Source organism: Cyrtonyx montezumae, unplaced genomic scaffold (genome assembly GCF_038088225.1).
Source record: "Cyrtonyx montezumae isolate F1298 unplaced genomic scaffold, pur_monq_1.0 scaffold_10, whole genome shotgun sequence".
NCBI classification, from domain to species: Eukaryota; Metazoa; Chordata; class Aves; order Galliformes; family Odontophoridae; genus Cyrtonyx; species Cyrtonyx montezumae.
This window is the reverse complement of record NW_027071826.1, coordinates 24,746,821-24,768,439: the sequence shown is the minus strand read 5'-3', so window position 1 is coordinate 24,768,439 and position 21,619 is coordinate 24,746,821. Positions and strand designations below refer to the sequence as shown.

Below are 21,619 nucleotides of genomic sequence, written 5' to 3'. Positions count from 1 at the left end.
TTCCCAGGCAGACAGTTCTCAGTATCTCAGAACCGAGCTTTACATTTACAGAATGAGATACTTCATTGTGAAGTCACAAGTCTACACATAAAACAAGTATGTCAAGATGGTCTTATTTCCTAGCAAACACCACTAAGCAATTCATTTATCTATCAATAAAGTTATACACTATTACAACACTACAGAAAAATACAAGAAACCGTCCATTGCTCTCTACTGAAAATGCCCACCCACATCCACCAAACTTATTTCAGGAACAGCTGTTTTGAAAGGTTTAAAATAGTAAAACAAGCAGTAAGTGAAATAAATAGTGAAATCTCTGTCGTCTTTTTTGGGGGAAGTGGGGAGGGTGTGATGTTTAGTTTTGCTTTCTTTTATTCTATCTTAATCACAGCTGTAACAATAACAACAACAAAACCCTGCAAATTATATGTTTACTGTAAGAATTGAGAAATCCTGAAAGAATTGTTCAGGCTCAGGCAGAGTTCTCTATCCTTCAATCTGAAGGTGTATATATATACATATATTTCACAAACATAGGCTGCTGTTAACTCTAGTTCCAGTGCAATTCGATGGAATGCTGTTTCGAGACTGCAAACATTTGTCCAATGCATCAATCATATAAAGAATCATTCTTTTTAAACGCTTAATTTTAACTGCCATGATTTCATAGAAAAGATGCATACAGCTCACCCACAAATGCTTTAGATTCAGTAGATTTCACAATCTGAACATAAGTTTGTGATGCATGGTTTCATTTTTACACACACAAGTAATCAGGAGAGGCATCTATGAAAAGCAAACGTTCATGGTGAGAAATCTACACTGGAACTCAAACGCTTGCTCTCTGCCCTCTAGAGTTGTTCAATTTTTGCTCCTGACACAAAGTTTGCACTTGCAGGACAAGGATCATGCTGCAGACCCACTAGCTCCTCACTATTCTTCAGCAGCAGCTTCTCCCACGTGCGGTCTCACAAGAAACGAAAAGAAAGAGTACATGTCTGAGCGCTCTCCAACGGGAACAGCCGGCCAAGTCCGTCGCTCGAGGGTTTAGCAGACCCCGTCTCTATCTTTCTCCCACCTCGGCAGTCACCGCCGCCTTCCCGTTACCCCGAAGGGGCCGCTCGCTCAGCTCCGAGGAAGTCGCAGCCTTCCCCATGCCCGCGGGCCGCGGCTTTCCCGAAGCAGCAGCCAGGGCCGAGCAGATGAGGCCCGGCTCGTAGAGCCCCCGAGTCATTGTGCTCGGGGAAGGGACCGCAGCTGTCAGGGCACTCCGGGCCCGACCCCGCGCGGCCGCACAGCGCGGTCAGCGGCCGCTCGCCCCTCCCCGGCGCTCCGCGGCGCCCGCGACGCGAACGCGGCCCCGAGGCCAGAGGAGCCGGGCCGGCTCCGGAGCCAGCGGCCCAGGCGGGCGCCATGCTACAAACCAAAATGGCTGCCCCAGGGAAGGGAGCCCAGCTCAGGCCGTGAGAGGCCGCGTCTCCGCCGGCCCCGCAGCCCGCCGACGCCTCTCCGCCCGCCGGACCTCGCGCAGGTACGGTCCCCGTCCCCAGTTCCCGCCGCCCGCGCAGAGAGCAGCCCCGAGCCCGTCCCGTACCTGCAGCTCAGCCCGCTCCACCTCCCAGTGCGCCCGCTCCATCTCGAAACGAGCCCACTCGTGCTGGATGTAGTGCAGGATCCCCGGGATGGTGTAGTGTTGCGGCCGGGACAGCTCGGCGGGGCCCGCCGCCTCCTGCCCTCCCGGGGCCGCGGGGCCCTGCGCCTGCTGCTGCTGCTGCTGCTGCCCTCCGCCGCCGGCCCCCGCGCAGCCCCCGCCCGGCTGCAGGTTCACGTTCCCCCCGCTCTGCGGCGGGGGCTGTTGCGGCCTCGGCGCGGCCGCCATCCCGCCGCCTCCTCCGGCTCCGGGGTGCTCGTCCATTGTCTGCGGGCAGCCCTCCTTCTCGTCCCGCGGCGGGGGCCTGGAGCGGAGGCCGGGGAGGGGGTCGAGCGGCGCCGGCTAGGGCGGGCGGGAGGGGGCGGGCCGGCTGCGGGGAGGCGGAGGGGCCGCGCCGAGCGGTATCCGTGTGTCAGAGCAGCGCCGAGCCGCCGCCAGCCGCCATTACAGCCTCCCGGCCGTCGGCCCACCCACCCGCGGCCAGGCGGGGAGGGAAAGGGGGAGCGGCGCGGCGCGCGGGGCCTGACGGGAAATCGCTCCCCTCTCCCCTCCGTCGCTTCTTCCTGGCCTGTCGAGGCGGCGCAGCGCGCATGCGCCCGCGGGAGGTGAGCGCCGTGCCCGGGGGAACGGGGCCGTGCTGAGGGGAGGCGGGAGCGCGTCCCTTCCCGGGCGGGCGCTGTCGGGCGGTGCTGCGAGGCCTCTCCGACCGCGCCTCGCGGGGCTGTGCTCACAGCAGCTCGGCCGCGCTCGCTTTGGCCCACGAGCAGGGGGGTGCTGGATTAGGTTGGCTGCGCGCCGCGGCTGCGGAGCTCGGGCTGCTGCCGCAGCTTTGGGTGCGGTGAAAGCCCCTCGGCTGCACAGCGCTTCCAGGTTACCGCCGTGTTCTGCTGGAAGGCGTCTGTAGGCCTCCCCTCGAGCACCGCGGGATTTGGTTGTGCTTCTCTAAAAGTACAGATATGCTGTACCGCTGGGCAGGAACGGGGACAGTGTCCTTAACGGGCTCCTTCTTGACAGTGCCGTGATTGTATTAACTGCTGAAAAGTCACGTCTCCTGTCCCAGTGCTGGCGTTTCCTCTCTGCTGACCTCTCCTCAGGTGCACGTTGCTGTTGCAGTTGTTTTTCCAGTTCCTATCCGACTTTTCTCCATTAAGTCATTTCCTGCCATCATTTCCTCGGTCTTCCCTTTTCCACACTGATCAGCCTGTCTAAATCCAGCTCTTCCACCTCAGCAGATTTTTTCATTGTCTGCTGACCGTATGAAATCATTACCCAAAGTTGCACCTTACCTTACAGTCGGCTTCACCCTTTGTTTTATTCTGGCCCTTGAGACATTCCTCATTGCTGAATACCTTGGAGCTGCTGCAGTTTAGCTCCGTTACTATATTCAGAAAGCATTCTGACAACCACACTGCAAAGGAAAGCTTTTTTACTGCTTCCTTCCTCCTTGACTTCCCTAGATTAGTAAGGCTGCTTTTCTTAAAATTCCTGATTCTGAAGTTAAATATGGTGATTTCAAAGCCACGCCAACAAAGTTGTTTCATTTCTAGCTGGATAATAATTTGAACAGTAAGATCCAGAATACAAAAACGATTACTCGTCAGTATGACTTTTACTAAAGCCTTGTCCACGGTCAGAACAAAAACAGAACACGAGTATCAGTTGTATGAACTGTCTTCATTTGCTACATGCTTTTTCATGATAAATTCATAGCTGGGAAGTTGAGTAGACCAATGTATACCTCAAAAGTGTTTGCCCACCTGCTGTCCCTGACTTGCAGCTCTACACTTGTCCATTTTATATACACTCACCCATGCTTTAATTCCAGATTAACCTATTTTGTTCTACATTAGTACAAATAAAATACAATTAAACCCTCCGTATCCAATAAATCAACTCATTTATAGTGTTAGACAACACAGTGAATTACTGGCTTACAGTTCTAACTACTGTTTACTTTAATTCTTGTCAAACAAATACATAAAAAATATAGCCATGTGTTTCTTGTTTGTTAGTTTTGATCTCTTAATTATGTTTTAACTCAGAGTCCTAAAATGATGGAGAACTTTGATACAGCACAATAACTTCTAGATCTGTGAATGTTGACTGGAGTGGTTTTGACAGACAGGAATCTAATTTGAACAAGAACTCTGTTGCCTGAGGTCTCAAGCTGGGGTTGTACTTCTTTTTTAAAATCTACGTGTCAGAGTACGTATGGATGAATATTGGTGAAATCTTGGATAACATAAATTACTTTTAAGTGCTTGTAGCTACTGGAGATGTAATTAAAATTGTTTAAAATGTGTTTCCTGTTACTGCATACAAGAATTGATGGGCTGGCCAACCTGAAGATGTAAGATGTCCTTTTATCCACAGAACAAGTATTGCAGGCTTGGCCTCTCTAAGAGGGCTCAAGGAGTATCTGAAGAGACGTGTACAGGGCTGTGACTCACCAACAGGGACACTGCACTATAGTGCCTCATGTGGTTACGCTGCCTACAGAGCTGACACGTCCTGGAAGCACTTCCTTCACAGCTTCCATTTCAGTGTTTGAAGTAAACTGGGTGGATTTGGGTACAAGGCAGGAGTTACCTATACAAACAGGTGAGGAGAATGAGCCTGCTTAGGGGCAGAAAAATCCACAAGCAACTCTCTCTGTGAGCCAGGGTTGTTAGACTTCAGCTTGTCTATTGGCATGGAATGAGTTAAATTATGGTGTTGTAGGTCATCAACAACTACATCCTGCATCAGCCTGCCGCAGTGAGTCACACAAGCCAATCACGATGCCAGTCTTCTCTCACAATTATCTATCTGCAGGAGATCTAATACAGTGTAACAATACATGTGTATCACAGGAGTTACACTGAGTGTGGCTTGTGTACATGCCAAATTAGCCATACAGAAGAAACCTCTTGTGGAAGAAATAGCCACTCAGCAGCTCACACTTCTGTACTTTGGAAGGAAATGCCACAATTTCAAGATGTTTTGTGTCTTCTCTGTACAGTATTTTTGAGGTGTTGGGTTTTGTTTGTTTCTCAGAGTCTTCATGATGTTACATTGCACCACAGGTACTTTGTAGATGCAGAAGCAGATACTGTAGGCTATTCTGGACACGATTTCAAATGCATGGCTGACCGTGACAGGGAGGGCTGGGTTTGACAAGCCATCAGGATCTGGGTAGTCCCCTCCAGTCTTCTGTTCCTAAGCCCATTTTTGATGCAGATCCTTGTCCACTGACCTGGAACGAGGCTGCCTATTCATTTCTGACAAACAGCCTTCAGATAGCAACATCTTTTCATTACTAAAATGAGCAAAATAATGGCAGTGATATGAAAGGCTCACATCTTGTCGCCAATTCTCTTGAAGCATTCGATTCTGTATGCAGAAAGGCATAGTAATTCATGCTGGATTTGAGCATATATGCACGCACGCATGCAGGCACGTGTTTGAGAATGCACAGAAAAGCATGTGGAGTTGCACTGGAAGAAACAGAACTGTCTTTATAAGTAGAGTACTTGCTGAACATAAAATGCAGTTCCTGAAATACAAGGAACTTGACGGAGCAGTGTGAGATTCTCCATCCACCAACATGAACAGGTGTTGCTTTCTGTTTATTATACTTCACAGATGTCATTACATCTTAAATACGCAATACACGTTTTCTGTATCTGAAAGATAAGAAATTAGCAGTCTGATAAAGGTAAAGCTTAGTGATCTTTTGTTCTTTTTGCCTAGATTATTCAAGTATATGGTGCTTATTTTTACTACACAGGTGATTTTCTTTCACAACTATTCTTAAAAGAAGTAAAACTAATTTAAGATATTTTTAACTCTGGACTTATTCTCAAAGCCAGATTACACAGTTATATTTGCATGCATTCTTTTCTATACATACATTATTTCCCATGTAAATCAGAAAGAAAATGTGTTCCAGTATTTCTGTAGAAGATTTTACTGCTATTTGGGCGAGAAAAAATGTTGGAAGCTGTGCTTGAGACTGGCAACAAAATACTTAAGAGAAATGACAGGTGATACTGCAGGCCCCTGCTCTGCAGATGGTAATCACCTACTGTAATACTGTGAATGACAGGTAACACATTTGAGAACTACTGTGGCTCTGCCTCTGTTACAGCATAATTCATATTTCTGTAACGATTCTGGTTAAGAGCTACTGTAAGCATTTTTTAAAAAGTAATTTGAGCCTACAGTGTTTTTTCAGGTGAAACAGTACAGGCCTTATGAAAGAATACACAGACACATTAGTCGTAACACCAGAAAGGGATTAACTACGTAGGAAGATTAGGTTAACAAAGGAATAATCAGGATTAGGGGCAATCCTGCAATAGGATCCATGCATAGGATCATCAATTCAGTTTTTTTTCCTGTTATATATATTCCTTAGTGGTAAACACCAGCTCTCTTCAAGGATAGGACTGATTCATCTCACTGACATACCTTTCTTTTTTTATTCCTCTGACTATTAAGGCATCTCTTCTTACTGCCCCTCTGTAAATAACGGCGGCAATACAAATTAGGAAAAAAAACAGGACCACACATGAAATGCAGAAAACATTATATAGGAGTTGCATTTGAATTTCATCATGTCAGCCTGAGATGCCACCTGACAGTGAAGATTCCTTAATACACTTCCATCTGGGCCTTTTTTGTCTCAGTTGCCTCATTTGTTCTTTCCTCAGAGAACCATTTCCTCTCCCTGAAGAGTGCAAAGCCTGGACAAGCAGCGTGCGCTGCAGCACCACTTACTGACATTCCTGACTCATCCGTCTGAGCGAATCGACAAGAGGGCACTTCTCTTCTTGACATAAAGAGACTTCACTCTGTCTAGGAGGTGAGCAAGCACACTGCAAGGGTTGCAAGCAGGCTCTATTGTCAGTTGTATTGACTCTGGACTCCTGCTCCCTGTAGGTGTCCTACACAACAGCAGATCAAAAAGGAATTTTCAGAATAACAGGGATAAAAGCTTTCTTGCAGATGTACAGTAGTGCAAAAGAAGAGCAATCCCTGATAGCTGATGCATCCTCTGGTATTTTCTTTTATCTACTCTTCCATTTCAAATATATTACCTGTTTAACAGTTGTGTGTAGGGGACAGTAAAGGGAAGAGTGGAATTAAAGTTATCATCCGTGATTCTATCTCACAATTAAAGCTATTCTTTTTTCCCCTAAGGGCAGTACGTCTGATAGAAAAGAATCCAAAGAATACTATTTTTTGGTAAGGTTTCTTTAAAGCAAAAGATAAGAAATGCCTGTACAACATCTTCTAATCACTTATGCTGAGTGATACATATTCGAGAATAAGTTTTATTTATTTATTGAGCTCTTACAGTTACAATTCTAGTGTTTCCTATGGTTTCATTTTCCTCACCAGCAATGCTTTTTGGGACTGTCATTAACTCTGTACATACGTTAGCACTCTTCATTAAGAAACAAATTTTCATTATCAGATCTAATTAGCATAGATGCATTTAATATAGAAGTCTAAACTTCTTTATTTAGGGAGCAAACCACAGGATGCTGTGAAAAATGTAACCATTTTCCTCAAATACCAGCCATGTTAACGCAGATGGCTTTCCTTTCAGAATATAACTAGGTGGCCAGTATTAATCAGAAGGAAGCATAATTGATGTCAACACAATATATTGGGACTCAATCTCTGTCATATAAGATTTAGATTTTTCTATTTTTTCCCTTTTCTCTAAGATACGTGGTTTTTACACAGAGAGTTATGTTGCATTCTTCTGTGCTCTCAGGATTTCTGAGATCCTAGGAGAGGGTATTTGCATTATAATTTCTAAAGCACCAGGCAAGGAGCAAATTTAAAACTGGAATGAAGAAATAACTTTTTGCAGTAGCTGTTGTTTTTCCAATGATATATATTCCAAGAACACAAGGGCCAATAAGTCCGTGATCCCAGTAGAGTCAGATGGAAAACACTGCAGTGACTGTCTTCTGGCATTGAAGAAAATAAGAAGAAAAAGCTTCTTCATTAAAAGAAAAAAAAACAACACATTATGGAGCTTTACTTGCATGCTTTTGTTAACATGAAAAAAAATGTTTTGGTATGGTAAGCGTATTCTGTGCCCTTTTTGATAGTCTTTTTCATTGCACTTTGTGTTTGGCATGTTTATACTCCATGTCTGTACTTCAGTGGCACTGTATGGATTAGTAGTTATTTAGATTGAGATTAAGCTATTTTGGAAGATTAACATCAACAGATTTCTGCTTAGAAATTTCTCCTAAGCTCCATGCTTAGTTTTTGTCGAGTACAGAACCTGCCTTTCCTTTCAGTGTGGGAAATAGATTTCAGCAGCTTCTGGTCCAGATCAAGATGTGTGCTGGTACTGCTGATATTTAGGGTTGCAGGCTTTCTGCTTTAGAGGAACAGCCACATACTGTGGCCTACACATGTCTATTTGTCACCTTTCTCTTCACTCTGATGTCAGAAGGGTTTCTGATTGTTTGCATGAAAAGAAGAGTTTTACTCACAGGATACATGCAGAATATTTTTTTTCCCCCTAGGTTCTATGTTTTGGTAATCAACTTAATTACGTGTCAGTCTGGGCTGGACACTGTCTGGGAAGTCTTTTATAACTCCTGTGCATACTATTTATTTTGTTTGGTTTTCTTCTCTCTCCTCACAGAAATACTCTTATAAATTCCTGCATCAATAATTCAAAACAGACTACTGAGATCAACAAAAAACGAAATGATAAAATTTTTTCTTATGGTGAACAAACAAGGTCAGACTAGGCTCTCCAGGTATTATGAGCATATAGAAATTCATAAACGGACAATGTTGGAAGCTGAAGTAATCAAAAACTGTCTCTCTCGTTCAAAGGATCAAGTAAGTTTTTGTAAATTCTTCCCTAGTTATTTAATTGCACATAAATAATTCTAGAAACATCCCAGTTTTCTTTGCAGGTCGTTATTGATTAGTACCACGAAGAACAAAAACATTTCTACATAATGTTCATTCAGATGAACTGTTATTCTGTATTGAATAAATATGTTCTTCTGAGGCTTGCAATGACTTTGGAGTTTTCTGTATCACTGTCATAAAAGAGACTTCCTTTGCATGAAAGAGTTCAGAAGTCCAGGAATAATTTATTTTTTCCTGTTATTACTTCTGTAGTAGTGATCTATAGATAGACCTCAGTCTTCTTTGCCAAGAAGGGTGGAAGTACACAGCATGGACAGCTCTAATTTTAAACAAAAAAATGTGTTACAGAAGACTCCAAATCACAAACTACCTAAAACATAAGATTTTCTTTTTTAAACACGTTTTTCTGCCATCAAGGGGCAAAAACACATTTTTAGGCTTTTTTTAGTTTTTGTTTTCTCTTTTTTACACATTGTGCATGAAAGTCAGAAAGCTCAACTTTTGGAACTTCTGTTAGATTATTCTTGAGATTTTCTTGGCTCACATAACTGAGTCATTGGTTCTTTAAGAAAAGTACCAAACTGCAAAAAATTGAAGATCACCAACTTCCATTTGGTGAGAAATATGTGACTCTGAATGTGAGTGCATTTTTTTGTGTTCTGAATTCAGCTTATTTTTCATTGTGTGTGTCCTGGAACAGCAGTCTTTACACATTTAATTCTAGAAAAAAACTTTGTAAAAAATTACCAGTTGTTATAAACTGCCATTTCAAGGACTGAGCAAAATTTTACTTAAGGTGACTTGTAATGCTGTGTGTAACAGCACCATCTGTTGGTGAACTACAAGTGGATTTTTCCCTTGTGTTCGAATATCTAATACAGTTATTTATATAAATATATACCATTCCTAAATATGAAACTGATCTTCAGTTTGCTTATTTTCTAAGTGCTTCTAATTGAAAATTTAGAAGAAATACTGACTGCCCATAAATTACAACCCTGAACAAATTGTTTCAGATCTGCGTGTTCCAGTCTATACGTATAAAAAGTAGTATACTTTGTTTCCTGTCAATAGATGAAAGGCTTAATGTAAAAGTTATCCACCTAAACTTCTTCCAAATCAAAATTTCCTGTTGGATATTGGGAAATCCATTGGTTTTTATGTGCCTAATATAAAGGAAAGATTTAAATGTTTCAAACTTTACTGACAACTACTGCCTTTGACATGTTCTCCTTTTGCCTAGTGCTCTTTCATTGAGTATAAGGACTTTAAGTTGGTGTACCGACAGTATGCAGCCCTTTTTGTAGTCGTTGGAATCAATGAGTCAGAGGTAAGAAATTATATGCACTCCTTAAAAGTAAGCTTGTAATAACCATAGGCAAGAACTCGAGTCTTTTTCCAGTGTGGAATTTGCAATATATATTTGAGAGCTTCTGACTGACAATTACTAAGTACTGTTACTTAATAAGCCTTGAAGGCCGAAATTGAGCTGAAGTGTTTACAGTGATTTACACTTCTTGGAAATTAATTTTAAGCTTACTCGTGGAGACCTTAATGGGGTGGTGTGAAAAATAGCTGCTGACAACCCCTATGGCTTCAAGTCAAGCTTAGAAGTCATCAATTCAGGGCAAATTTTTTTCAACTCCCCTGCTCCTGGTAAGCCAGCTGGGCAACCATACCTTCTCTTGCTGCAGTAGTATATTATAGTACTTACTATAGTTTTCTATCTGCTTTTCCAAATCACATACTGAAATAACAGAAAGATTGCTATTGTAGGTTCTATCCCTTCATTTTATATACATTTGTTTTTAATTTACTTTCAGAATGAGATGGCAGTATATGAACTAATTCATAATTTTGTGGAGGTTCTGGACAAATACTTCAGCAGAGTGGTGAGTGAGACTTTGTGATGTATTTTTTCAAAGCTTTAATGAATGTCATTTCTGGGAAGAAAAAAAAGGCTTTTTTTTTTTTTTTTTTTTTTTAACATTCATGTACCACTTTGAAAACAGCAGCATGATATTACCACTGCTTAAAAAAAATAATTAAAAAAAAAAGAGGATTAGTTGATTTTTCAGAGAAGTAAAAGCATGCACGGTCTATAAATCATAAGACAAGGAATACCAGAAATGTTTCTGGTCGAAAAGCATGTTCTTTACATGCTTCTACTCAGGGATTACTTTAGGTCACTGCTCTCAGAACAGACACTGGCATTTTATATTTTAAAAGTTTTTTTTTTTAAAGCAGTTCTTAGTACTAGGTTCCTTAAATACTACATTCATGATGAAGACAGTATAAGCACTAAGCACGGAGCTGCCATTACTCTCACTGAACAAGATTAGGGGGATAGAGCAAATGAAAGCTCAAGAGCCAGAATGTTCTTGTGCACTGTCATCATTCAGCATGGCTACCTGATACAACAACTCTTGTAAAGACATTTATTTTTTTTGAACAGTCAAATAGAGAGATAGTGTCATTTTAACTGGAGCTTTCTTTTTTAGTGTTTTGTTTTCCCAAAGCTGGAAAAGGCAGCATAATAATGCTGGTTAGAATGTCTGCTATTAATTACAGTTCCAGTGCTACTTAGTACAAATTATTAATAATCTTGTTTTAAACAAACTTGGCTTGAATAATACTTAAGCATAAGTTTAGCTTAGTTGTATTGAAGTGCGTTGGATACAATTTCCTCCAAAGTCCATCAGTTTGATAGTATTACATTGGTAATGACATAGAGATCATCACAAAGTGTTGATGGTGCTTATGTACTAATCCAAAACTGATATGGAAGAACTTTCTGTATGAATTCAAGGGTATGACTAAAAAAGTCTTCTAAACTCTTCACCATTTAAAGAAATTCTGTGCCATCACATGGTTCTATTTTCAATTGCATATAACATAATAAATGGTAGAACGCTGAAGAAGGCAGCTATAATTCTAGTTAGGGTTTCTGTCACTAACCACAGAGGAAAAAAATAAGTTTGTGCTGTTCTGGATTAATGTTTAGGACCTGCACAATTTTAGAAGACCAAATTATGATGACAACAATGGAAACAAAACTCTGGGAAAAGAAAGAATATCTGTCCTGTAGAATGACGCTTTATCATCTATTATTTTTTAGGTTTGTGAGCTTTAAACATTTTCACATAGTTTTTGTTTGATGGAGTTTACAGAGCTTGAATTAAAATATAGGAACGAATATTAACAGAATTAACAGGAAAGCTATCAAAGCTGTGAGTGCTATGGTACATAATTCTGAATCACTTTTATAATAGCTGCTCAGGAAGAACTATGCATACTGTTTAGAAAACACTCCAATGTTTTAAACTGCTTTTCAATGCTAGGGAAGTTCAAACTGATCAGACTATTTCAATTACAGTTTTGTGATGAATAAAAATCTCAAACTGAAGGCTGGGAAGGGCACTCAGTGTAGACCTGCAGACCAGTCTGATTTTGAGCATCTTTGGACCACAGAAGAAGTTTTACTTCTGTCAGTGAAAGCTGACTAAAATTCCAGGGCTGGTCTGCGAATGGTAGAATTCACATCAACAAATACAGTAAATTCCCTTAGTAGCAGATAAACATGTTTTGTGGGAACAGACATTTTTCTTTCAGCTGAGACTGGAGAAGTTCAACCCTAAGTGATCTGAGGCTGACTAATTGTTTCTAAATTTAAACATTTAACTGAGGCACCCAAGTTATGTTTGGTCATTCTATGCTCCCATTACAGAGTGTGGAGACAAACAAGTATCTCTAGAAAGTGAGTCATGTCTCAACTTTGCTGAGGCAGCTGCTCAAGATACCCATCTACTGACTGCACAGAGACCACAAGGGCTGCCAGCTTAGGCACTTCGCTTACATGAAGTCAGTTGGGCTGAAGCAGTAGCTGTAAGTGGTAGGGGTTCAGGGCACAATGCTGCCATCCCTGTCCTAACATATCCCACCAAAGCTACCACCACCACGGGTATACACTCATGTTTTTATTAAAGAAAACATATTTTATTAAAGAAACCATAAACTTTGCATTAACATCTTGATTTTGCAGAGGAAGAAAGAATATAGGGCTGAACATGCCATAACCAGTGCTGATTTTCTGCCTATTCTTTGGGACAGCACTGCATATATTCTAATTATTGCAAGTAACTTTTATGGTTGCTTTTTTTTTTAATAGAAGTAAAATTTTCAGAAATTTACTTTTGTTCGAGGCACATAATGCATCAAATCAAAGGAGCAGTGCAGTAAAGAATGTAGAACTGTACAGTCCACAGAAGAATATTCATCAGCCTAATTTTTTCTCAATCCCTACTTTGAAGACTTTCTGTGTCATCTGAAGGGATATGTAATATTAAATGACTATGAGATCAAAATCAAACCATAATTAACATTTATCTCTTTTTCTTTCAGAGTGAATTAGATGTATCCTTTTTTGTATCAGAAAAGCCATCTGTTTATCTCTTTTTGTGTATATTTCAGCTCATACTGGAACTCATAGCATTGGCTCAGTCGAGACAATGCGGAGGCTTCACAAATTCTGCCTTTAAAATAGCAACCTTTTGTCATCTATATGAAAGCATGGCTGATGTTCATGAGTGTGTCCTGTTTAAACCATCAGACATCCATAGATGCCTTGTACCATATAAAGGCAATGAGAGTTTGCTTTCAGAGAACTAAATAATACCACCCAACTAGACACCAAAGCTGACATTCATGGGAGAATTTTCAGGCTGATTTACCAATTATTTCAGGGTTTTACTTTCAGTTTAAAGTTAAAAAAAGATATTGACGTGAACTACAACAATAATAAATTAATGTTATAAAAGTGTCTTGAGCCAAATAAAGCAGCAGCAGCATTTTAAGATTAGATTTGTACTCGATCACACTTTTTAAAGGGACATTTACTATCTGTATCAGTGGAAAGAAAAAAGCCTTAGAAGGAGAAATTCAGGAAACCAGACAATGACAAAGATATTACATACTCACTTTTTTCTTACAGCTTTAAGAAAAATGCTCTTGTCTATGATTTGCAGGGTATCAGCTACAATACTACTGAACTAAAACCAAATACAAACATATGCTACATAGTAAAATATGGTCATGAACCACTAAACACAAATTGCAAGCAAAGAGGGTACAATACTGAATAAAACTAAAAATGAACCAGGAGAATGCAGCAGAAAGTCTCTTCTCACCCATACCTTGTCCCTCACAAGTTTCTCTCTCCTAAGTTTTGTCAAGGAAAACAAGGGTATCTGAGGCATACTACTAAAATGAAAGCTGACTAATAGAAAGTAACTACCTCTTCAGTAGCCATGATTTTTACAGGGACTTTTATGTGTTGGTTGTAAAGCGTTTTGCCATAATATATTATTTATTTTCACACTGAGATTAAGTCAATCATATAATTGAGCGTACCTTTGATGGAAATGGGTAACATTTCTAAAATGTTTTTTTTTCTTCTTTTGTGTGTGTGTGTTTGTTTCTAAGTTTTGCTTTTAATTAAGTAGCATTGTTAGGACAGTTGAATAAACAAGTAATGAAGTTGTCCTAGTGATGCTTCTTCCTAATGTGTTAATATCACTACAGAAGCCTCACTTTTATGTATGAAATAAGTAGGTGGAATTTCATGTAGCTTTAAAGCCACAGCTTGGGTAGCATAGGAGCTATTTTCTCGGTGTGATGATCACAGACTCTAAAAATGGAAGTATTATCTCAGCAGCTTTGTGGGGAACAACATGCTGGTAAGCATGAAAGTTTCATAAAATTACAAAAAGTTGACTTTTCTGTTGCTTGAACTGGGGGAGCAGTCCTTACTTGAAGACATAAGTAACACATAGAAGAAACGTATTTACATTCTACTTACGGGAAGGAAGAAGCTAGTGTTCTCTAGAATCAAGTGTTTGAAGAATGTTGCCCAGATCCAAAAAAGAACATTACAGCCTATTACAACTAGCTGCTGCTTCTAGGATAGAAAAAAAGCTTTGACAAAGGGAATGCTTTCTTTGAGTCAACTATTCTTCTGTCCGCTTCTGGAATACAGCACATTTGTATAATAAAAAGTTGAATCGTGACAACTTTTAAGGATACACTTAAGTTAGTAAGCTATAAAATAAATGGACAAAATGGAAACTCACATGGATTAGCTTATAATTGCTCATTAAGGCAAAGTTTCTCTCTAGGGTCATGATGTAAGGCAATGCATTCACAGCAGGAGATCAGCCACCTTTCAAACTTCCAGAGAATTTCTCCTGGAGTAGGAGCAAATAACAGAGAATATCACAGAACCTGAAGGCACCACTCGTAGCATCAGCACAGATATTTGAGTAAGAAACAGAAAGCATTAAACAGGCATCCTCGACTTAAATTCAACTGCTGTTAGATAGGCTAGAAGTTACCTAAAGCAAACATTCAAAAAGATAAAATGACAATGCATGGTACTTCTTGAATGTAGATCAAAAGAAAAAAAAGCAGCAACCTTAACTTTTAGTTGAAGATGAATGCTTCCAGACAGAAATCAAAGTTCTTTAATACTGTATATTCAGTCTCAAACCACATAAGCGCTCACGCTACAAAGATTTTGTTTGCGCTTCTGGGTGTGTTACCTGATCACAAGGCGTTGGCTCTACTTTATAATCTCTCAAGCCTGTACACACCCTGAATTACTTGCCTGGGATATACTGAGATATCTTAAAATGTCTCTATATGACTTGAACGTGCACTTTTCTCTCCCTTCTTCCCCAGTTAAGTGTCTGCCTGTGAGCTGTTTCAGGGAAGGAGACACACGATGTGTCACATTTACCTTTGTTTTAGTATGTATGGCACGTAAGAACTCCTAGTGAGATTATTAAGTATTGTTAGGGTCTTCCATAAGGGCAGCTCTTGGAGTTACCAATAGCCAGCAGAACATTTAGATACCAGTTCTGGTAGGTGCCATTACCTCTAATGCCATTTTATCTAATGGCCAGAACTGTATGTACTATTCTTACTGGAAGCAGGACTATAAAGCTCAGGGTGGTGTACACGTCAGTACACACCGTATATAGCTTTTCCTGTTGCCAGTTGCTCAAACTGGCTTGCTCTGGTGTTTTTCATCTGGGTGTGGATCTATGACTTCAGGGCTTTAAACTCTTGAAATTTGGGGTGAATTGCCAAACAAGTGACAGGTGGAGAGGATGAGTGTTGCTGAAATTTCTAGCAGAGACAGCCCTCACTGGGCAGGGCAGGCAGACTTGAATGGCTAAGCAGTATTTTATGTTGAGATGTAACAGCAGAGAAGAGTCATGAGACTTAGAGGACGGAAAACAACACCAAGATTATTCACCGTGCAGGTCTGACTGTTTGCCAAGAACTGCATGGTGAAGTGGGGTGTGAGCGTAACTGAAAAAGGGAGCCTATGTCTGATTGAAAGGAGGAGGTGAGTGCTGTGGGAATCGTAGTGCTTAATCACTGAAGTTAGTAGACTGCAAAAATTAAAAGCCAGCAGGAGTTGGCTTTACTGCTTGTTTAAACTTGAATGTAATGTTATCTAACTTTGTGAACAGAACCTCCTGCCCTATGTAGGTCAGTGTCACAGTTGATCTAAACAGGAATAGAACAACTCTCCCTAAAAATGCTCACATCACTGTAAAAAGGAAACCATAACTTCCCAGAATAAAACATTTGTGTGAAGATCAATTTGCCTGAAAAGTAGAATACAGGAAGAATTTTAAGTTTTCAGTCTGACAAGGAAAGCAAAAAAAAAAAAAAAAAACCCACAAAAAACAAACAAACAAAAAAAAACAACCACTGTCTCTGAAACTGAAATTGTTCATGTTTCAAGGACTGTGCTGTTCCTCAGTACTGAAAGGTCTGGGTCTGATATTTAGAAGCAACTTCTGCCTACAATCAAACTCAGAAAGAGATCTGGAATTTAAATACAACCCAAAATTAAATTAGGTCAGTAAGACTGCTAAATTGGAAACTATTTGATGAACCATAGACATAGTTAAGGCACAAGCACTTTTTGAGCCAGAAGTTAAGGTTAAGGAAGAAGAGATCTGGTTATGAATAGATTTCAGATACTGTGAAGGTATGCATTCAGTTTATCTTCCTTTAGGTGAACATTAGACGGTATCTTTCTGAAAGCGTGTAATTTAAATGCAAACCATTTATTTACTTTTAGTCTCTTTCAAGATTTATTGCTAGATTAATGCATTAACTTTTGTATCATATTCCTCTTAAGAGGCTATTTTCAAGAAAATGAAATAGTGTCAGTAATTCAGGGCAAGAAAAATTGAGAATCAGATTTTAAGAATTCAAAAACTGCTTAGACTAGAAGAAATACAGAAAGTTGGCATCTTCACGTTCAACATCATTATCCCTTGATAAAATTTCATATTTGTGCAATAAACAGTGCTCAGGGATACAATAAAATTAATCACCTACATCTACCTTCAAGTTTACCTTTGCTTTACTTCTGTGTTATAATATCGCAAGGTGTAACTTCCCTACTACCAACTTCTGGTATCTCCAACATTGGCCCATGAAAAGCATCAGCTGACCTGTCTCCTTACAAATAGGCACATAACTAGCATACATAAATACCTACTCTATTTAAAGTTGTGGGTTCTTTTGTTTTAGATGTTTTTCTGAATTTATCTTCACATGGTTCAAAATATACTTAACTTGAAATGTTTCTAGATCATGTTCAATTTGGATAGGGTGCACCTCATACTGGATGAAATGGTGCTGAATGGCTGCATTGTGGAAACCAACCCCAACAGAATTCTTGCACCTCTGTTTGTGCTCGACAAAGTGGCAGAGAGCTAGGATGATGCAGGACTAAAGCAATTAGCAAAAGATGGTGAAATCTTCAACAGCACACCAACAAGCAATCTTCTGATTTTGTAAGACCAACTCACGCAATATTTAAATCAGTTGAAAAATATTTCCTGCTTCTCCTGTACCCTGAAGAAGACAGAGAGTCACAAAGTGGAACCTTTACTTTGAGGTGCAACTTTCTAAGGACACAGCAGAAGCTTTTCTAACACAGTAGAAATGTTCCTTTTCTTTCAAGGAATCAGAATAAAGCAATGGAAACTTACTTGTGACAGTGTAGGCATCGCTCCAAATCATGTAGCATTCTGCTAGACCTAGAAAGACAGAAAATATGGAAAAATAATTTCAAACCAAATTTCGATGGCACTTCTTTAAGCAACAGTGTGATTTTTTTATTTTCATACCAATGTACTGAAAGTTTAAGTTCAGTAACTTTTATGATCGCCTTGAAACTAGACTCAGCCTAAATCAAAAAGCTGCCTTTTTTTGACCACAGAGGTCCTCTGATTTTGGTAACAGAATACACATAAATAACACAAATGTAGATGTATTTAAGATACCTGCATACTGTGTTACGTTATAATAATTAAGTGTAACTTCTAGTTACAGCATTAATAAACTGATTAAAACCAAAAGGTTTGATATTTTATAACACACATTTGCTTCATAAATCACACACTTTTTTGTTTTGGAACACTAGTGCTTTTGGGCATTTTTCCCCCTTGCTATTATTCTATCCATCCATTGTGATGGAAGTCTGCAGAAGATGGAAGAAGAAATACACACATCTCTCAAGCCCTTTATGTAACAAATCAAGTCCACAGTAGGAAGACTTAGCTTACAGTAATTTCTATCCACAAGGCATAAAATATCCATTTGCATCCAAATGCTACATCCTTTAAGTCACTGAAGTCAGCAATTTGCAATTACTTTAATTTACCTTTCTAGAACAAAGTTGTCAGGTTCCTTCTTTGTGACCCCAAAGCCAGTGCTAGGTGTAACAGGACACTGCAAGAGTGTTGTGAGAGGAACTTACAGAACTATTTCCTTTAATTGACAATGAAAATATTTAACAATGATGAAAGCAGAAAACCCACCAGTATCCACAGGTAAAGAACTATATGGGGAAAACTTGTCAGGTTCAGCATGAAATCCAAATTCTAACACTTGATCCTTAGGCTATTATTTGAGGCAGAACCTTTCAGCAAGCCTCTCCTTAGCAGGAGTCCAAGCAGGAACAGTTACCAAAGAGAGCTGGCACAGAACAAAGCGTACCCCGCAGACAGATACAACTAAAATTTTTTTTTTTTTGAAAAGCGAGCATTAACATAAATTTAAAAGACAAATTATTTTAAATGACATCTTATTTGCTTTGCCTTCCATGAGCTGCTTTCCACCAGTAACATCTCACCACGTGAAAAACTAAGATAGGCGCTCCACCTCAATTAAAGCACAACCTCCCACACACCATGGGACTCAGTTTTCACTCCAGTGTAATAAGGAATTAAAATCTCAGGCCACGGACCCACTGAAAAGCACCAAAACCTGTCATATGCAAAGTTACCACTGCCAGTTGCACTGTGAACACACAGACAAGTTAGTGACATCAACCACTACCATACAGTTCTTTTAAACCTTGAAAAAAGTATGGCCCCTCATTCAAAACACATACATAGATGTAAGTAACGTAAGAAATATTAAGGAGGTATTCAGAGGAGACTGCTGCATATGTTGCAAACATTTTAATGATTACTGCTGAGCTTACACTGTTGGGTGTTCTGTTGTTTTTAAACTTCAAACTGCAACAAGTTAAATAAATGTTTATAATATACAAAGAAAATACAACCAAAAGTAAAACTTGCTTTAAGTGTGCCTTGCACTAGGAACCAGTGTTTTTTAATAGCTTTATTGTTGAACTGCACAAATACACTTAAGGATTTGATCTTCATAGCAGGGCATTTGAGAAATCAAAATATATTCCCACTTCAAAGGAAACAAAAGGTTGTGCATGATTATATGCAAAAACCCACTAAAATACTCCAATAGTGCAGGCACCATTAAAAAAGAAAAAGCTGGAGATGCCCATTAACTCTAAGTTTTAAGGAAGCAAGTTTCTGACCAGTTAGCTTAAAGCCAGCAAAACAGGGATCGGTGATGGCAACTGTAGTGTACAAGGTATTAAATGACAAACTTTACACAAATACACTGTTAGAAATTTGTATCAGTGAACACTGAAAATCTGATGATCTGTTCTTCGGAACAGTCAAACAGAACCACCTTAATTTCCAGTTGTGCAAGCCCTTGAAGCATCACACAGTGTTCTGTGCCAATTTCTTGCTGGCTGTGTAGTTACAAGGATTTATTCTGTCATTAGCAGCTAACAAACTTATTCCACATGTTCCTCACGAGTGAAAAAAGGCAAGTCTCATCAGAGCACAGCGTGGAGATCATAGTTTTCTGCACACAAACACAAGAGGCTTTGCTAGTATCAGAAACACTTTCTCATGTCCAATATTGCAGTCAACAGCTCAGTTGAGATGGAAGCCTTTCTCCATTGTAGCAGCTAGCAGACGCTCTCTCATTATCTCCTCAGAAGAATACTCAGGCAACTTCAGGTAATGCACGCACGTATTCACAGATGGGTAACTGGCATCTGTAGCATCAACCTGAGGAAAAGGAAGAACGTTTGCTCCTGCAGTTGTTCACTTCATGTGCATATGTAAGACCAGGATCCCAAACAACAATGGCATCAGGAAAGCTGCAGACCTAAAAATTTTATCTACTTCATATGTACATTAAATCCTTTCTAAGCAAATGTCAGAATGGACCCAAAAATGGCCCAGGGTAATACTGAAAGCTTGGCATAGTGGCATGAATTAGGAAAGGAAAGAGAATTAAAAATAAAACAAACAAAACCACCAATGATTTTTCATAATACAGCAAGGACTACGTTCAAATGCCAAAATAGCTGCTTTGAAAAGGTAACCTGAAGAAGCCATACCTTGCGTACAACAGTCAGCCGGGGATGTAGGTTTGCCAGTCCTCCTGGTGGGAGCGTTGAGCAACCAGTGGTGAACTGGAGGAAAGCCTTTCTTTCATCTGAAGACATCCCACACAGAACTCTCACAAATCGAAGGAATCCAGGGCTTAAAATAAATCAAAGCCATCAGTTACAATAATATTCTATGACAGATGTTCTGCCTCCTCCCCAGTTTTTCTTCAGGCATCCAAGTAATTTAAAAATCACCCAGAACTAAAGTACCTGTCCCGTGTATATCCCAGTTTAGGTTCTGTATAATTGATGATATCCTCTGCTGCCCAAGAAGGCGACTGATTTCCACAAAGAATCATCTGAACTTCTTCATGGCTGAAGGAACTCAGCTTTTCCATTGGGAAGACTCTATTGAAGCCATCTTTAAGATATACAAAAGATACCATTACAAATGCATACCAAAAGAATGTTTAACAAAATAACATCAGCACTTTAATTGTACTTCTACCAAGAAAACATCTATCGACATTTTCTACATTAACAAAAACTGAATCTCTCCAAGGTTTGTAATGGTATACCTAATGCAAAAGTGTTATGAAACAGATCCCTTATGTACCTGCTACTTCCTCAAACATTTGTTTCTGAATGCCATTTTACATAACTAATTCAAACCAGGACACCCTGAACATCAGTAAGTCCACTTAAATATAAATTCTGCCACAATTACATTACCTCTGAATGCCTCCATCTGTTTCTGTATACCGGTATGCATGCAGAAGTCAAACATGAGATCCACATACTCCTCTGCATTATCCATTGTCACAGTCTGCAAAACCAATATACAAATACTCAAAGACTTCATAGTGCATTACAGCTACTGCTGAGATTTCTGAAAGTTGCCTGATCTTACCTCATCTTCACCTCCTGGTTTGAGATCTACAGCTGTAAATCCATACACTTTGGATGAAGGGCAAAACTGAAAATTTAAACTTCAAGACAGAAAAATAGTTAGCTGCTAAGTGGAAATAAGTTTGCTATCACTTTTGCAAATACACAAATTAATGAACCCTCCCTTCTCCATTTCAAAACACTGCGGATCTTTCTATATATGCCTCAACATTGTTATCACAGTAGAAAACTACAATTAGTAATGGACTATGCAAGTAATAGATAATTCCTGTCTACAGTACACACGTGTGTTTGCTCACTACTTAGTTGGTTTTGCTATCAAAAATTTCTTGCAGTTTTGTATCTTAAAACTAGCA

General features: G+C 39.9%; 3 protein-coding genes across 19 annotated transcripts in view; 1 reads left to right on the top strand and 2 right to left on the bottom strand.

Moving 5' to 3' along the window:
- STRN3 (striatin 3) overlaps positions 1-2,137 on the bottom strand; it is a 53,324-nt gene extending 51,187 nt beyond the window's left edge. For 2 of the 5 annotated variants that reach the window (XM_065753704.1, XM_065753696.1), the window contains exon 1: positions 1,598-2,135. In XM_065753704.1, the coding sequence (XP_065609776.1) occupies positions 1,598-1,918 (321 nt within the window). In that variant the 5' untranslated portion in view covers positions 1,919-2,135. Of the gene's footprint in view, positions 1-1,597 lie in introns of all 5 variants that reach the window. The other 3 variants (XM_065753687.1, XM_065753679.1, XM_065753713.1) reach the window with 3 other exon arrangements.
- Positions 2,138-2,160: 23 nt separating this feature from the next.
- On the top strand, positions 2,161-17,934 carry AP4S1 (adaptor related protein complex 4 subunit sigma 1). Of its 4 annotated transcripts, none has more exons than XM_065753757.1 (8): positions 2,161-2,259; positions 4,028-4,255; positions 6,349-6,500; positions 8,313-8,515; positions 9,795-9,881; positions 10,375-10,443; positions 12,953-12,964; positions 17,225-17,934. In XM_065753757.1, exons 4-8 carry the CDS (start codon positions 8,378-8,380, stop codon positions 17,351-17,353), a joined length of 435 nt encoding a protein of 144 aa, XP_065609829.1. In that variant the 5' UTR covers positions 2,161-2,259; positions 4,028-4,255; positions 6,349-6,500; positions 8,313-8,377; the 3' UTR covers positions 17,354-17,934. The 4 variants fall into 4 exon arrangements, with proteins under 4 accessions (XP_065609829.1, XP_065609827.1, XP_065609828.1 ...); XM_065753755.1 differs by having other exon boundaries at positions 12,953-12,976; XM_065753756.1 differs by lacking the exon at positions 4,028-4,255 and having other exon boundaries at positions 12,953-12,976.
- A 1,155-nt stretch (positions 17,935-19,089) lies between these two features.
- The window catches only part of HECTD1 (HECT domain E3 ubiquitin protein ligase 1), a 56,447-nt gene continuing 53,917 nt past the window's right edge, over positions 19,090-21,619 (bottom strand). For all 10 annotated transcript variants that reach the window (XM_065753560.1, XM_065753508.1, XM_065753583.1 and 7 more), the window contains 5 exons: positions 21,265-21,343; positions 21,087-21,180; positions 20,625-20,775; positions 20,364-20,508; positions 19,090-20,028 (listed from right to left, as the gene is read on the bottom strand). In XM_065753560.1, coding sequence (XP_065609632.1) covers positions 19,891-20,028; positions 20,364-20,508; positions 20,625-20,775; positions 21,087-21,180; positions 21,265-21,343 — 607 coding nt within the window. In that variant the 3' untranslated portion in view covers positions 19,090-19,890. The remainder of the gene's footprint in view (positions 20,029-20,363; positions 20,509-20,624; positions 20,776-21,086; positions 21,181-21,264; positions 21,344-21,619) is intronic.